The 18749-nt window shown below is 41.5% G+C and overlaps 1 protein-coding gene across 1 annotated transcript in view; it reads left to right on the forward strand.

Annotated features, from left to right (window-relative positions):
• sema3b (sema domain, immunoglobulin domain (Ig), short basic domain, secreted, (semaphorin) 3B) overlaps positions 1-11574 on the forward strand; it is a 24148-nt gene extending 12574 nt beyond the window's left edge. The window contains exons 8-17 of the mRNA XM_083895274.1: positions 226-340; positions 2316-2385; positions 2469-2613; positions 4355-4574; positions 4681-4772; positions 4917-4958; positions 5199-5356; positions 5483-5538; positions 7791-7930; positions 8014-11574. Of these exons, the coding sequence (XP_083751400.1) occupies positions 226-340; positions 2316-2385; positions 2469-2613; positions 4355-4574; positions 4681-4772; positions 4917-4958; positions 5199-5356; positions 5483-5538; positions 7791-7930; positions 8014-8514 (1539 nt within the window). The 3' untranslated portion in view covers positions 8515-11574. The remainder of the gene's footprint in view (positions 1-225; positions 341-2315; positions 2386-2468; positions 2614-4354; positions 4575-4680; positions 4773-4916; positions 4959-5198; positions 5357-5482; positions 5539-7790; positions 7931-8013) is intronic.
• The last annotated feature ends 7175 nt before the right edge of the window (positions 11575-18749 follow it).

Consider the following 18749-nt stretch of genomic DNA (forward strand, 5'->3'; position numbering starts at 1 on the left):
GTGTGAGGGTGAATGGTTGTTTGTCTCTGTGTGGCCCTGTGATGGACTGGCGACCTGTCCAGGGTGTCCCCCGCCTTTCCTATGTCAGCTGTTTACCAGCCCCTCTAGTCTAGCCTATTTTATACACCCTGTAACACTTGTGAAACATCCTTAATCATAAACTGTTGAATGACTGCTGTCTGATTAATGCCAGTGCTCTTTTCACACAATAATGTGTTGAATCAGAATGACATGGGCGGTCAGCGGAGTCTGGTCAACAAGTGGACAACGTTCCTCAAGACCCGTCTCATCTGCTCGGTGCCAGGAGCGGACGGCAGCGACACGTACTTCGACGAGCTGCGTAAGTTCACCGTGTGCTGAGTCACTGTCTGTATCAAGTATTTTATGACTGAACGGATGTATGGATATTAGTGGTGGGCACGTGAACAGCGTCAATGTTAACATGGCGTTAACATGGCGACTGATTGGAAAAAGACCCGCGTGGCGTCATGTTTACGCGACTCCTGATTGTTAAAATGAGTCTCTAAAGTAACGCTAAACTTTAAAAACAAACACAGTACACAGGTGCGCTGGTTATTTGTAGCGCTCTAGTTCAACTGTAGGCACGCTAACGGTAAACGGAGCTAACCGGTAAACAGAGCATGGACTCCGGTACCACGGCACGAAAAACTGCATTACTTTAGAGCCGTTAACGTGTCCAGCACTAATGGATATAAATATTCTGTAATATCACTTATGTTTGAAGTAAAGGCTCTGCAGGACATTCAAATAAAAGAAGTCAGGGGTGTCGGGTTGCCCACTTCTGGCTTCGCTCATACCTCAAACTGGTGCGGTAATGTGCGGTGAACTTTAATATCAACTCAAATAACAAAGCAGCAACATTTGGTCAAGGTTTCATGGTTACTGTCCCTCTGCCAATTGAAACTATTTTGCAGTATGATACAGTTATCTGATTCCTCCAAGGTTAGAAAGAGTGAAACTAAGAGTTGCCAATTTTCCAACCTTGCTTTGTCGGATTTTTACACAGAAGCAAAGGGAGATAGAATGCTGAGGACAGCATAATGAGTGGTCCAGGGTTTTTGACCACAATTGTAGATTACCATTCAGCCCTGCATTCCTGCAGACCTGGAGAAAGCATGATTGAGAGATTAATTGGTAATTGATTCTGGCCTCGTCTAAAGCCAGTGTTTTTTTTTTACTATGGGTTCAAAGTAAGTTTCAGGCTCCGTCTCTGGTGAGTCTCCACACGACAAAAACCAATCATTTATTTTCATTTGACGGGATCCAGAGGCAAGGTTAAAAGTCTTAAGTTTGTGGATTGTGGGCAGAGGTCATAGAAGACATTTTATGATAGGGAAAAGGTCATTTCACTCAAAAAGGACAACTATATAGTGAAGATTTAGAACTTCTTTGAAGTTGACTTCATATACAGTGCTGTGCAAATGTTTTAGGCCAGTGTGTCAGACCTATGATTACTGCACCTGGCTAGTATTACCCTACTATTTTATGTTGACAAATATGTGCTGTGAAAAAGGTTCTATTGCACCAGGTTTATTCAAGACATGATTGAGCATCACAGACACATGTTGTATGAGTTAAAGTCACTGACAGACCAACTTTGAGTCACATCATTCCAAATCCAAATGCCAATTAACAGACTTTGACAGACAGAAAAACAACAAAGTTGCTGGTGCCCCCAAGACCTTTTGCACAATACTGTAGTAAAAAAGGTGAGAAACTCTTTAACAGACATGGAATTGCAAAGCTGCAGCTGCAGCAGTTTCAGCTCTCGCGATGCTCGCGATTGATCTCCGGGGGCTCTAATATAATTTGTGTATTAGCCTGTGACACAGTGAAAGGTGAACTAAGTGAAAATATTTGTCCAGACTCTCACCTGACCTTAGGCTACATCTGTCCATCACAACCATCACTCTACATCACATGAACAATGAGTCTTTTATCTTCTGTCTGCACCTGAGGCCAAATCACTACTAAGTGACAGCCCTCTAAAAATGTGTGTGTAGATCCAAACCGTTTTAAATTAAACCGCAGTGAAATGTATCTTCTTTGTGGCCGACGACTAAATGACAGACATTACAAAAATACATCAATGGGACTTTTTCATTTGGTTTTACACACCACTGCACAAGGCAGTAGAGGATTTTGTTCCATGTCATGACCCTTAGTTATCAGAAAAATGTGTCTTTACAATAGTTAGACATGGCTATAGGGCTTTGTTTATCTTTCTCTCAACCTTTGACCCCTGGACTGCCACCACCTGAACTGAATGTGTGTGTGTGTGTGTCCGTCCCCAGGCGATGTGTTCCTGTTGCAGACGAGGGACAGAAAGAACCCTCTGGTCTACACAGTCTTCTCTACTTCCAGGTCAGAGTCTATTCATCGTTAGTGTGTGTGTGTGTGTGTGGTTTGACATATCTAACCCAGCTCCCCCCAATGTCGCCCAGCAGCAGTGTATTTAAAGGCTCAGCTGTGTGCCTCTATTCCATGAATGACATCCGGAGGGCCTTCCTGGGGCCTTTTGCTCACAAAGAGGGGCCCAACTACCAATGGGTCCCCTTCCAGGGAAAAGTGCCTTATCCCCGCCCAGGAATGGTATGTTAATAACAGTAAAGACTCACCAGTGGATTAACCGTAACGGCTATTTATTCATGGCAAAAGTGCACGGTCAAATGTATTTCGCTTCTCATAATAGTCATACCGCATATGTAGCTCTTTCCATTTCATGTATTTATGCAGGAAATACTTTGAAAATGCATGATCATGTTTTTTTTAATTGAATACTTTTTGAAAAAAAAACAACTCAAGGACTTATAATCTTAAACGTTAACACTAAATTGCTTAGATGTGTCACTAATGTGTCACATAAACACAATACGATGGCAACATGTGAATGACTGATGTTTTGATGTAAGCTATCGTTATCTACATCTTATAGAGTAGAGTAATCTGTAATCACAAAGGACACTGAACCACTTTCACACCAAATCCCATGTAACTGCTGCACCTCTTGTACTCTGGAGTTTCTGTAAGACCTAATGTCATCCAAAAGCTCCCCCACATACCCCTAATAATCAATAAGTGCTTATTAAGGCCCTTACATTCTGCTAAGCACACAAACCTCGTGTCAGCACATTTGTTATGCAGAGCTTCAGCTGTTACTACCACAGCAAAACAATCCCTATTGTATGACTGCAGAATAGTAATAGGGTTTCTGGCCTACAGTAAACCCTCTCTCATGCCACTCTGGCTTGTAAGCAGATTTAAAAAAAAAAAAAAAAAAAAAATACTTCACTGAATTATGCAGAACTGTATTTAAATAAGAAGTAGTGGTTATAAATGATCAGATCAAATGTTGAGAACTGTTGGATTAAAACTGCTAATGCACTGCAATTCTGTAAAACAGACTAAAAGGGAAACTAGTTTGATTCAACTTAAGGAAAAAGAAGCACATAAATAATGCAGGAGGCCACAAATTATTTCAGCAAAATTACATTATCGTGGAATGTAAGTCCACGACTGGAATTTTAATTAGAGAGGGAAGCTGGACTTTGACCTGGAGAAAATCTCTCTCACATCCCTGTGACCCATCACACCATAATCACCTCTCTGTGGCTCTGTGTGTGTGTGTGTGTTTGTACTTCAGGCCAACTGAAGAGTTGACAAGTCAGAAGTTTCATTCCACAAAACAAATTTACCCGTCAAATATGAGTCACTGTGAAATATTTGAGTCCAAACGTCACAAAGAACCTCTGGTTCTGTAAAAAAAAGTGACGGTAAATCCTTTACAGTAGAAAAGGATTGGCTGGATTATTACATTTCTGTATTTAACGGAAGTTAAATCCTTGAATGCATGCTCACACATTTACTAAATGCCCGAGAAAAGTCCTGATAAATGTACAGCAAATGGATTACCACTAAAAATACACTTTAAAGATGCATTATGTAATAAATCTAAAGCAAACGGCCATAAAAACCTCCTAATATGTCACAGAGACTCAGGAATAATGTTCATATAACAAACTGAACTCACCAACAACAACAGTACAGCCAAAATATTTGCATTAAAAAAATATTTTGCAGACTGCAAATCATGTTTATGTTTTGAAATCATGTTTTGGCATGTGGCGCCACCTACCGCCGTCTACCAATCATTGCAGTCAGTAGAGTCTCAGCTGCCAAGCAACCACGGGTTGCCATTTACGTCAGAAAACAAAACTTCTATTTTGAAGTTGAATGTAGTAACCGTTTTTGGCCACATTCTTACATATGGCACCTTTAAGTATAATAACAAAGAAAACGATTTATTAAACTTTCATTTGTTGTATTCCTTTAGTGTCCCAGCAAGACATTTGGCAGCTTTGAATCCACTAAAGGTTTCCCTGATGATGTGATCCAGTTTGCCCGTCACCATCCTCTGATGTATAATCCGGTCTATCCTATGAGTCGGCGGCCCGTCTTCGTCAGAACTAACGTGGACTACAGCTTCACGCAGATCGCTGTGGACAGAGTCAACGCCGCTGATGGACAATACGATGTCATGTTCATTGGCACAGGTGAATAATGACTTGCTGTCACACTTGCTCTTTACATTTAAATGTAGCAATACCCAAAAAAAAAAAATGAAACAACACAATAAAACTGTTGCGTCTGTTATTTCAGACAAAGGGACCGTTCTCAAAGTCATCAATGTCCCCAAGGAAAGCTGGAACAATATGGAGGAACTTCTACTGGAAGAGCTGGAGGTTTTCAAAGTAAGACGCTTTCTATGTCTCCATTTCACATCTATATATACACATGAGCATTGTCAATTTTCACATGAGATCATTTCCGTCCATAATAGCAGATGACAGACGTATACTGTAGTATAATGTGATGTAATCTTCTCTGCTCCTCAGGACGCATCGTCTATCAACAACATGCAGATCTCCTCAAAACGAGTAAGTCTCTTATACAGAAAGTCAAATGATTTAATAGTAATGGAGAACTTATTGTTCCCTCAACAAGAATAAATAAAAAGGAATGTCATTTTTCAAATTACAGCCTCTACTAAATGGCATGTCCATGTATAGCTTAAATGATCTTTTTAGCAAATGCTGCGTGCACACAAAGCCTCGTTGTTGTACTTTGTAATTTAACTCTTTTAAAACATATCCCTCCAACCTCTTGTCACTTCACAGCAACAGCTGTATGTGGGCTCCGACACCGGCATTGCCCAGGTTCCCCTTCACCGCTGCAGTGTGTATGGGAAAGCCTGTGCTGAGTGCTGCCTGGCCAGAGACCCGTACTGTGCCTGGGACGGAACATCCTGCACTCGCTATCTGCCCAACACCAAGAGGTCTGTGATACAAAGTGACGGCGCCGCACGCGATGACCGTTCATTGCTATGTGCAAAATAAAACAAACAAATTATTCACAGATAATTGGCCGATAATTATCAAATTACTCAATGTCATTTTTGCAGGCGCTTCCGTCGTCAGGATGTGAGGAACGGAGACCCCAACACTCTCTGCTCTGGAGGTAAGATTCAACTAATTATGGATGGAAGTGCCAGTATGATTAAGAACTCCCATGTGTTCAGTTTTAAAGGGGACATATCATAAAAATAAAATCAACTTTTTAATCATTTAAATCCTTATATTTGGGACTCTGGAGGCCCTATGAGTGTGAAAAAAGATGACTTACTCATGTTGTTGTGGTCCTCCATCGTCTAAGTACAGGAAATAAAACATGTGATGTTGACTTCCGCACTCATTGCTACGTCACAATGAGACATTCCTGGAATTGTTGTCTCGTGGAGCTCCACTTTGTCCCCAAAAACACGAGAGTGCAGGCGAGGGCAATAGTATCCGGAAGTGTTCTATTCTTGGCTGCACAGTGCAGCACAGAGTTCTACACAAACTTCCAGCCTCAGAGGATTTACGTGACCAGTGCTGGCTAGAGTCAGCAAATGATGGCTTTTCTAAATGCTAACTGCTGTTAGCCTTAGCCTGGAGCCTCAGTGACGCTGACGTAGTTTCCAGTGTCTCATTTGCATTTAAAGAGACAAGCACTCAAAACCGAGCGTTCTGAACAGGGCTGTTTTGGCAGGGTGATTGAACTGCTGTGGTGTTTCATCCTTAAGGTATTTTGCCCAAAGTTCATTAGGGAACTAGGTTAATTTGTAGGGTGAGAGTATAATATGATAACTAAAATGCATTACGAAGTGATTTCCTCCAGCAGCAACCTCATTGAGCATAAGAATCAACTGATACATGCAGAAAAAAAAGCAAACGTATCTTCTCATTTTTGTATCTTGTACATGCATCAGTAAATCTATTGTTAGTCTATTGCTTAGTCTACAAATGCAACCATAAAAGCGTTGGATGCTTTGATCTCTCTGCTCTTTGAGCGGCACTGCTGGTTGGCCCATTGTTGAGTTGAAGCAGAGGTATGCTCCATAAATAAGAACAAAACTTCACTCAGCTCCTGCTCTGATTCACTGAGACTCTTGGCATCTGACATCACACTGTCCCCAAGCCAAAAATCTGAAATCCTTCCTCCCTTCACCTCTGCTGACCCCCACCCCGCTGTCCACCCCAGACCACAATAGCCGCATTCTGCTGCTATCTGTCTTTCTGCCACATAACTGAATCAGGATAATCGCTCAAACTGAAGGAGCTCCTGGGTAATGCGATTACATCATGTGGCATGCAGGAGCAGGTTGTGTTAAGCTAATGAAGGTCAGAGTAATTGTCTGTGATAAGAGTGGCATTGCCCAAAAGCCGTGGTCAGCAATCTGTTTGGCACCTCTCGTGCCATTGTTTTCGCCCAGTAATCTTTTTTCACACTGCTGTTTGGGGAAGTTGGAAGTTTCTTGACGTCTGAGAATGCGCGCTCACGCCGATGATTCCTGTTGTCAGTACGAGCGCTGAGGTTTTTGTGGTGACAAACTCCTGCCAGTACAATAACAGCGCCTTGTTTGACACTAAACATCAAACACATGTTCACAATAACCCCCACAAGTACGAACACATCCTCACACTCCTGTTGCACAGGATGCTGTCATTATGTATGAGTGTACTGAACTCTCCCGTCAGTGCCCTCACAAAGGCTGTCATTAATCAGTTGTTGACTAAGACTCCACGTTAACACATGACATGTTTGTCCTGTGAAGACGGAGCACAAATAAACACGTTCATTACACAGAAAAACCTGGTTTCATTATTGAATCACTGAAGTGATTATAGACCAGGAAGCTCGGGGTTCTATCTTGTTTTTGGATGTCACTTTGTCCTTATTTGGTCTTTTACACCTAAAATCTCATGACCTTTCTGGATTGTTCTGTTATGTAATGCCCTTTCCTTTTTATTTCAGGGTGTCCACAGGGTCTTAAAAAGTATTAAAAGTTGATAGATCAATATTGTGAAAATGATCGGCTCGTGGCCTCGTGTGTAACAAGAGGTTACGCATCTTGCGACAGCGCACGTGCTCCTCCTGGCGCAAAATAATATCTGAAATCGCACAAAATAAACTCCCAAATGGTGAACACCTGAGTCAAAGTGCTTTCGAGCTTTGTTTCCGTTGTATGGTTGTGCTGCATAGATTTAATTGCAAACTAAAACTGTTAAAGTTAAATATGTGTTGCTGAATACAGCTTGAAAAAGTCTTGAAATATATTGAAATTAACTTCCTGCATATACCTGTATACTTTTTGTTTTGCCTCCTGTGAGTTCATGTTCTGAAGTAAAGCAATCAAACCGTGATGTTTTTGTCTCTGCTGCCCTCTGCAGATCACCATAAGCACCGCGTGGCAGAGAGGAAGTTGTATGGAGTTGAGGGAAGCAGCACTTTCCTGGAGTGTATCCCCAAATCCCTTCAGGCCAAAGTTACCTGGACCTTCCAGAAACATTCGCAGAACCCACGAGAAGAGGTGAGCTGCCTGAAAAGCGAGATGTAACTCAGATTAATCGATCGGCGTTCTTCATTTCATTTATTGCTATTTCTGTTTTCCAGGTACGTCTAGATGATCGCCTCCTTCAGACCGACAGAGGTCTTCTGATCCGCCGAGTCCTAAAGAGAGACATCGGCATCTACCAGTGTCACGCCATGGAATACGGTTTCACCCAAACTTTACTCGGTATCACTTTGGAAGTCGTGCCCTCAATTTCTTCCTCGGTCTCCAGTCTACCCTCGGATGCACAGGTCCGCAGTGGAGGCGGGCCAGCGGCGACCAATCAAAAGCTGTGGTACCGGGACTTCATGCAACTGGTGGATCACCCTAACCTGAGCACCGTCGACCAGATTTGCGAGCAGGTTTGGGCGCGCAAGAACGCGGGCAGCGAGCAGGTCGATAAGGTGTTTGCCCCCCCTGCAAAGGACGCCCTCTCCGCGGGCCCTGCCGTCCGCCCGCCTAACAAGAAGTGGAAGCATCTTCAGGATATCAGGAAGGGGAGAAACCGCCGGACCCACGATGGGAAACCAAACCCTCGTGCACCTCGCAGCGCGGGGGAGTAACGGCGTAGAGAAAGAGACGGAAGAGGGGAAAAAAAAGAATGACTGATACAGGAGGAAAGGAGGCGTACGACAGAACGAGACTGAGAACTTCTGGAGGTGTTCACACACACACATACACACACACACACACACACACACTACACCTCCTCCATTGTGTATATTTCTCTATGGATGCCCCCAGTATATTGTACACCTGTCCCCCGACTCATCATCCCACTGGTCAGCCCCTGCATGTGCTGCCTTATCGCCCAAATTGATTCTGCAACATCTATTGACACTTTTCACTAGAAATAGTTGAAACAGATTACGTGAAAAGCAAACCCTTCTCTACTGTGGTCCAGGGCAGGAGGGCGGAGGGTGGCTTCACATTATTGTCAGCTACACACGATATGTACATAGCAGACAGTCACACAGTATGGACACCAACTCTCTGGGCTTACACCACTTGGAAAACAAACAAACTCCCGAGTTTCAAAATGAAGCCTGAAGATTTTAAAACCCTGTGTACGTGGACTCGAGTGTTTTAATCAACGGGAAAGAACGGAGAACTGGGATATACTGCGAAAATAATGGTCTCTAACTGGAAACAACACACAAGCAAACAGACATAAAGGAACACACTCTTCTTAAACAGTATTCCGACACAAACAGATGAATTTAATCGACTTCCTGTGGTGCTCCTGGTGCACATCATTTCACCAGCCTCACTTTTTCACATGTCCGTGTGTGTGTGTGTGTGTGTGTGCGGAGATGCCAGCAGTGTGGGGCAGCCTGTGGAATAAATCAGCATGATGCCGTACGGATTATACTACATAGCATGTTTCTTAGTGGTTTTCCTTAGGCACACTGAGGCTTGTTGCAGCGAAATAAATCACAGAGTACAATGCAGTTATGGTTAGAGAGTAGTTGAATCTGGCCAGATATGATTATATCGCTTCACTGGTCCAAAAACCACTAGAGAATAAGGGGGTGGAACAAAAAAAACAAAAAACTACTGGCATTCCATGATGTGAGAGAAAGATGAGATGTTTACAGTACACAGACAAAGCTGGAGCTCTAAGAAAGTCACTCTCTAAAGGCCTGTAACGTCCATGTCAGACCTGGAGTTCACCTACACACGGTTGACTTGTGTGTTTTTTTTTTTTTTTACCTGTGTTACTTTGTTAACATACATAAATATTTTTTAAGTATAAAGAGTTTTGACATGACCCAAAACCTTGCTATAAGATTTATTATTTATTGAGTTTATTTGATTGTGTTCAGCGTTTTTGTGTATTAAAATATTAAGGAGATACACGAACACAGTAGTTTTGGATGGAAAGGAGGAGGAGGAGGAAAGATCTTTAGTGGACTTCAGATATGACAACCCATGTTTCTGGGATTCAGTACAGTATATATTTCAGCATATTTATGAGTGAAAATATGTTTTTTTTTTGTATTCTAAGTGGTACTTTTACTTCTCGCTCTTTTACACTGTTCTTGCATAATGTTTGTGATAAATACATACTGTATATGCAAATGTTATGAGACTCCTCGTTCAGCACCGATTCATTTACAACAACGACAAAATTACCCACAATGCATTTTACAGTTGGCAAAAAAAACTTCCATCTCTGACTTTATACACTGTTGTCATCACTTTTCAACGTCGCGTACAGCAATCGACACCATTTAATGTGTTGCTGCTTAACTAAAGGACAGTTAGTTCAATAAGGTCTTCCTTCCTTTCGTCTGTCTCATGTATATCTATCTGTGTATTTACCTGTAAAGAAACATTGTTAGTTGGTTGTCTGTGCTAACATGGTGTGTGTGTGTAGCCTGCCCCCTAGTGTCCATTGTGCGTACAAGCGCAGACTCAGAGGCGACCTGTGGGAAAACATACTTTTATGTTATATAAATTGTTCCTCGACGTGATAGAAAAGAGCGATAAACCACTCGTGTTCGTGAAATCTCGACATGATTTCACTGTTGGATAACAGAAATGTGTTTTTCAAAATAGTATTCCCAACTCTACATTCATGTCTTTGGGTGAAAGCAGCACAAACTAGGTGTGTGTGTGTGTGTGTGTGTGTGTGTGTGTGGGCTGTCGGGGGATTGTAGATGTATGGAATCATTGTGGTTATTTATGTACCGTCTTCTTTTCAGAGATGTAATTATTAATTCATTAAAGAAAAACGGAAAACGGACTGACACCTGTAAAGTGGACACTCTGGGCATTTTTGGCACCACATTTTCAGAGCAGCAGATTGTCACTAAAATAACACTAAATGGAGATGATTCAAAGTGATTAGTTGTGTACATAGCGTTATTATTTAGACGGGCAGTGTCTCCCTCCTGTTGTTTCCTCATCTTTTAAAAAATTGCATGACCAATGTTAGTGGCTGAACATGTGTGAACAATGGTGTGGTGGCAAGAAAGAGCAAAAGAAAGAAAGCACAATGTTGAAAATTATTATTATTATTATTATTATTATTATTCCTATGTATTTATGTGCAAAGATAAGCTGGTACGTTGGGGTGGATTTTTTTCTTTTCTTTTTTTCTTATTAATGTAGAAATACATCTGTGTTGTTCATGTTCTGCTGAAAAATGACTCATCCTCAATGTTTTGTACGTTTTTGGCCAATGAGGAAACTCCTCTCCTGAACAGTGTCCAATTAGAGCGTTGGCTGTTCACACTCAGCCCTCCAATAAACACTCCCACTGTTGTATCCCAGGCCATGTGACGCACCCCTGCACAACAGCACAAGGAGAGGCTTGTGTAAGTGTGTGTGTGTGTGTGTGTGAGAAAGAGAGAGAAATGTGTGCTTGTGATTTATATATATGTGTGTGTGTGTGTGAGAGAAAGAGCGTTTTTAGGGGAAAGCAGAGCTCTGTATATAATAATGGCAAAAGAACAGTAGCATGCATGTGTAGAGAGCAGTGTCGGTGAAAGTTCAAAGGTCAAGGCCAAAGTTAAACATGGTGCACTGCTCATTCTCCCAGAGGTCTTTGTGAAAAGTCATGTCTTTTGATTAACACAATAAAAAATATGCAGTTACTTTAAAACCGACGTGCCGCTCTGTTTGATAACATGGAAAAAGGAAAGTGACTTCACTGAAGTTCGCCAAGTATAGGAAGAAGTAGGACACATTGTTATCATGAAGTTTTCATCAGTTCCAGCTGACGTAGGGCGATAGGCGGGGGACACACCCTGGGGACACGTAGAGACAACCAACCATCCACCAAATTCAAACCATCCAGTTTACTATAGAGTGTCCAATTGCCTCATCCCCAAATGTGCATGATTTTGGACTGTGGGAGAAACTCTCACACACACACACACAGATTCATTCAGAATCAGGACTGGATCCTAAATGATGTAATCTGGATTTTGACCACATGATGGCAGTCATGCTATGACGTGGGGTCTATGATTACTGTGATGCCTTTGGTCCATAAAATGTCAGAAAACGCTGAAAAAAATGTTGATCAGTGTTTGTCAAACCTGGCTATGATGATGTTCTCGAATGTCTTGTTTTGTTCACAAACCAAAAACGATTCAGTTTTTAATGATTTATTTGTTATGTGGAGCAAAGAAAATATTCACATTTAAGAAGCCGAAACAATCAGAAATCTTGTTGAAATCATGAAAAAAATAAAAGATTATCAAAATAGTTAAAAATCAATTAATAATCGAATAATCTATGAATCGTTACAGCTCTGGTTGTTATTCAAACAGCTTATGTAGAGGGGATGCTGTACATGGGGAAAATGGAAAATGGAAATAACAGATAAAGCACAGCAGGAGGTTTATGATTACAATGAGGATTAAACAAGAAAAGTCACACTTCAGGGAGAAAATCTGCCACTTACTCTCCTAAATGATGAAAAACACACATGCATAGATGCATTGTTGACATAGTAGGCTACACACACGTGTATATAATATGTATGTATATATTCCATGCTCTTAATCCCTTTCCAACAGATCATCAGTCAATAAAGTAGTGTTTTGTTGTTTCTATTACTTGTTCACTGTTTTATGGGAGTGACATTAATGATTTCATTCGATGCAAATATCTACTAATGCTGGCTTTAATGAGGATTAAAGAGGAGGCGACAAATCTCACGGTTCATTTACTCTCTCGTTAAATATGTCCTTGTCCTTGTTGTTGATGAGTTGCTTTTGACGAAGACTCCTTTTGTGTACACACACACTATCATCGAGTAAACACTGGGATATTATGGTTTGGCAAACACTTTGCAGTGGCTCATTTTTGACAAAATGGCACACGCTCGCACTGAAGCAGGAACAATGGTCGGATTGTTGGAGAACAAAACACAATGCAGCGCTGATGTAAAACACCAAGGAGGAGAAGGGAAGGAGAAGAAATGCAAATTATTTGCTGAAAAATAATCCCTCTCTCTTTCTCTCTCTTTCTCTTTCTTTCTCTCTCAACCTCCCTGACATTTCCCAACCGTTCCCCGTCCATCTGTATATCAGTGTCTCCATCTTTGACACCGAGAGTCACATTCTTCATACGATCATGATGGGAACACACACACACACACACATGGTGCAGTATGTGGTCACCACCCATAAACACATGAATGGGTCCATGTTACTCAACCTGGAAACCCATTAGTCCCCCCTGTGTTTTCAATAATAGCCTTCAGTTTTCTGCGTTTGTGTCCAAATGACTCTGCAGGTTGAGTTTGGTTTACTTCCGTATGCTCTTTTTTTTTTTTTTACTGGGTAATTATTTAGTGCAGTGGTTCTCAAACTTTTTATATATATATATATATATATATATATATATATATATATATATATATATATATATAAGTAGAACCTGGGAAAATAGTGAGCTCTCAAACTGTGACACCGTTATTGTCAGCGTTACAATACAGTGGTGTATTGAGTTCACAGGAGGCAGATTTATTCCGTATAAGATAATACAATCCTCACATATACTTCACACGCTGGGATAGTGGGATTAAAAGAAGATGGAGTTTTTCTTTTTTGTTTCACTTTCTACACACAATTCCTCAGCACAACTCGGATCACATACCCTGGTATGATACAGTAGAACAGTATTTCTGATTTTCCTCCCGAGTGTCACCAGAGGAAGCTTGCGTACCACAGTTTGAGAACCATGGCTTTCGTGTATTTTCTGTATGTTCTTGAACCTGAGGATTGAGTTTTAGACCTAGTTTTTGCCTTTTCAAAGGGAAATTTGACTTAGACTTAGACCAGATTCTGTATGTCCTAGAAACATGTCCTCTAGGTCTCTCATGCAGACTGCATGTACAGCTTTGTACCGCAGCACCATTAGTGACAAAATGTCTCATAATATGAGCAGTTCAGCAATTCCGAGCCCTTGCAAATACACAAGCACGGCGTCGACTTTGTCTTTGTGTTCTCCCGTGTGTGTGTGTGTGTGTGTGTGTGTGTGTGTGTGTGTGTGTGTGTGTGTGTGTGTGTGTGTGTGTGTGTGTGTGTGCTACGCAGGTGTCCCCCTGTGCCTTGCTTTCGTAAAACAAATTTCCATATATAGTTAAAGGTATCGTCGCAGGGTGAATGTATTTTTGGCTCACGGTGGCCTCTGCATGAAACATGATATTACTGAGCAGCCAGCGCGCGCACGCACACACGCACACACGCACACACACACACACACACACACACACACACACACACACACACACACACACACACACACACACACACACACACACACACACACACACACACACACACACACACACACACACACATTCTTGTTCTCTCTCCTTCATATTGCAGCATGTTTAGATTTAATTTGTTAGTGTGGTAAATGAGAACAGAGAAGGCTTTTTTTAAAAAAAAAAGAAAAATATGCCCTTCAATACAATGTTGAACTCACAGTCAAATGCACAGTGAGCTCATAACAGTGTTTAGATAACAGGTCAGTCCTTAAAGCATTGGCCACTGGAACACAGACACAGAGTTTTCCTGAAGTTGTGTAATCAGCAACACTTTATACGCACTGACGACAACAATAATGAAACTTAAAAGTAAATCAATGATGAGGTTTTTCGTCACCTTTAAACTCCTTTCGGGAAGGTCGAGATCTATGGGACGATTTAAACATTTCATTTCAGAGGCAAAGATTCCGTTGAACGCCCGTGACCTTAATCACCTGCTGATTAAATAATATGAGGACATGTTTTGAGTCTAAGCGGCAGATAGACTTTCACGTGCAGCCGCTGCATGAATAAACACGATTCTTTCAGCGCATGCTGGATTGTTTAAATGAGAAACAGGAGGATGTATATCCCGGTGACTGCATATACACTGTCTCGTACAATAAACACACTGTATGTTGAACGTAAGCACTTTCAATGAACCATTAGAATGTTTAACCGCTACCATACCGCTGATTTTATTGCTTTATAAGTGATTAAGCTCACTGAGCTCTGATCCCCCTTTTTAAATATACAGGTGTATTATATTCTTTCTTTCACATGTCAGGGAGGTAAAGTCACATTAAAGGCACATTTCAAAACGAGTTATATTCACACGACTCATTTTAGAGATACAGAACTGAACACAAATGTTTTAAATTCAGTTCTGGGGAACATTTTTTGGAACGTTGGAACGTCTGATGCCATCATGAACGTTTTCTAAACTGCCAGAGCCTATTTTATCTGAAACCTTTGGCTTCACAAAAGTTAAACAAAGTAGTTTCCCTCGCTTTGTTTTTCAGGTGTAGTCACAGAGATGATGTTGATATAGTACTTTACTTTTACAAATATTTTTTTTTTTTATTATTATTACAACAAAAAAAGAGGTTGCAATTGCATATTTGAACAAAATGAACATCATCATCTTTTGTCCTCACACACACACACACACACACACACACACACACACACACACACACACACACACACACACACACACACACACACACACACACACACACACACACACACACACACACTCATGCTACCGGGCAGTGAAGGCCCCGCTGACAGGTCTAATGATTAATGAGCCAAATTAACAGTAATTACCTCGGTGATTAGCCTGAGCAAGTGGGAAAGCCTGTTGACACAAAGGAGACAGGGTTTCCCACTAACTAACCATAATCATTCATTCGAACACAAACACCCGTGCACGCGCACACACACACACACACACAGAACTCTACCACTGATTTGCTGTGATGGAAGGCTCCCACACTTCCTCAGCAATTTTTGTTTTATAGAGAAATAAAGAAACTTAGACACACACACGCACACAACATAAATACAAATTTAAATGAGTTAAACAGAAGAAGAAAAAAATGCTAGTGTCTCTTGTTTCGGTTATGTCTGGAGTTAGAGGTGCATGCACTCGTCTTCCTATGTGAATTGTCCCCCATGAGCAAATTCAGGTCTATGCCAGTGAACAGGGCTGTTGTGACTCTGAATCACACCTCATTTAATCACCTCTTCGTTGCGTGCTGGAAACCTGCTGGGCCTGAATGATGATACACAGCGTATAGGTCAGGAGTCTCAAACTCAAATGACCTGGGGGGCCAATGCGCATCTATTGTGGTCAAGAGGAGGCCGACTGTTCACACTATCACACATTATACTTAATAATACTATTTATGATGGAAAATTAATGTATTAATATCATAAACAGACATTTATTTTAAATGACATATATTATAGTCTGGACAACTGTATGTGATACATTTAATAATAGGATAATTATCACCAAATGTGGCGTAGGTTGTTCCTCTGTGCCTTTCCAAATTCACCAGTGTGACGATTCACCAACATATGACTCATTTTATGGTGAAAGGAAAAGTCCTGATCATTGATCACAGTGGTACAGGACTATTACAATAATACTTTAGCCTCAAGACTACACATTTGATACAAAACAACACAATAGAATGAAGAACCTGTGAACTTTCCAGGACTCTGTAGTCGACTCCTCGCCCCTGGAATAATGTTACAGCCATGACACACCCAAAACCTTCAGAGCTACTGCTGCTGAGTTGCATAATAATTAGTATGTACTTTTCTTTAAAGGAAGAAGATTACATCATTGTTTCTTTCATTAACCTTACATAATGATCACACAGTGTTGTATGTGAATATACTGTATGTGAGCAACATCTCACAAAAGAGTTCACCCACACTCACACACACACCGTTTTGTTAGACGCTGTCCCTTTAAGGACAGCGCGAGGTAATGTAAGGACCGCCCACCAGACTTTACAAACCCGGAAGTAGCTGTGCTGCCCGAAACGCGCGACTTTCGAGCATGGATGATGGAAGATGGAATCGTCATCGTCGTCAGTGGTAAGTCGTGACGTAGTGAAGTCAAATCACGGACGGTTCATATTGTGGTAGTTTGCCAAGTCCCAAAATGTTTGTGTATTTATGTTGCGTTTGTTTGTGTAGACCGAAGACTGTGGAAGCTGATTTGAGGCTGCGCACCTGAGTCGTGGTGAGTCCCTGACTTTGAGTTCTTTTGACAAACGTGTTAGTATATTTGTTCACAAATGTATGATTATTTATGATTTCTGCCCGATTTCTATGTGGAGAGTGTTTTTTAAAAGATTTTTATTTAGGTAAGCCACTTGCAATAAATGGGGTGCTGAGGGTGCTGCAGCACCCCCTACTGACAAGGGGTGGAACACCATGAAGAAATGCTCATTCATGGTGTTCCCCCTTAAAGCACATTAAAAGTATGTCACATTTTCTACTATTTAACGTGATGACATCAGCACACTTGCAGGAAAAACAATGGCACAGAAAATAATTATTTTTGATCATTTCTTTATTTCTAGAACCCTAATGGTAGTCAAAACATCGAGTGTCAACTAATGTGTGAACAAGTGTGTTGAGAAGTTCAGGAGCCCGAGCGTCAGCCATCATTAGCCCAATAGGAAACGTTAGCTGTTGACGCTATGTTAAATATGTTGATAATGGGGAAATGTTTTAATGGGTTTGTGTACATTAAAGTGTGTTGTTCCTCTGGTGTGAAAGCAACCAAACCAAATGGGACGAAACTGTCTAGTTTAATGCATTATGGGTATGAGATACGGGATAACCCCGGATTGCCACCTCGGCGTCGAGGTTTTGCGCCATTCTCTGCCCAGCTTCAATCCCCACTGGGCACGTTACGGCTTTGCAGCACTATCTTGCGAGCCAGCCGTATTCACACAAGAAGCCGCGCCGTGGAAATGCTCACATTGATTAGAGTGGCAGCGATCGGCTCCAGTGACAGTGGTGTTTACGTTCCGTGGCGGTGGCGCGCCCGGTGGAAATCAGGGGTTAGTCCGGTTCCAGTGCCAATGGTCTTCGCGGTCTATTTTGGTTAGTTTAGAAATATGCATATGTGAAAGCAAACCGTACCCATGTCTGTTTGCTACATTGTAACATTTTTCTGACTGGTGCGGACCAAAGCAATCGAACTATAGGTGTGAAAGCGCCCTTTGTGAAAGACAACAATGAACAAGAAAAATCTGCTGGTTAATGCAGGACAACTTCTGTTTGCGTCACATAAAAGCAAAACATGGCGCTGCATCGAATCCAATCGGTCTTGGGTTTTTGAATTTTGTGAACATGTGAACATACGACTCATTATACGCTGCAACAATGGGCTCTGCCATTTCTCCCGGCTGTCATTCACAACACCCTCGTCTGTTTTGTTTGTGTTTACTCACAATGCCCTGCATTGTAGTTCGCCTCCTGCAAAAAATAGTGATATACATTATTAGCTGGTAGAACAATGTAAATGAGTATAAGTTCAAGTAACAATTGAGCTGCACAAGTCAACAAATATATACAGCGCACACGGACACATATACTCGTATAATAGGAAGCTTGGCTCAGGGTTGACAATGCCTCAGGCAGACCACATGGGTGCTTGTTGGGAGCGTGACTTCCTGCCAGTCAAGGTGCGACCACACCTTTAGGAAGGAAGTAGCCAAGTGACCACTGTGTTTCACACAGCAAACATCCTGCGACACTCGCACATGGATGCAACAAATTCCCCCTCTTGTTTGGAGACTCCGTTTATCCCTGTACACACTCTCTCTGTATGTGTGGAGTCAAAACTGTGGTCATGCTACATGCTGTAATCCTGTGACCTTCAGGACATTAACGTTGAATGAACAACACAATGAAAACACACACCCAGGGAGCTTTTATTTATTTATTTACTTTTTTATTTAAACCCGTCATGCCAATAAATTACAATTAAATTAA

This window comes from Microchirus variegatus, assembly GCF_963457635.1.
Source record: "Microchirus variegatus genome assembly, chromosome: 9".
NCBI classification, from domain to species: domain Eukaryota; kingdom Metazoa; phylum Chordata; class Actinopteri; order Pleuronectiformes; family Soleidae; genus Microchirus; species Microchirus variegatus.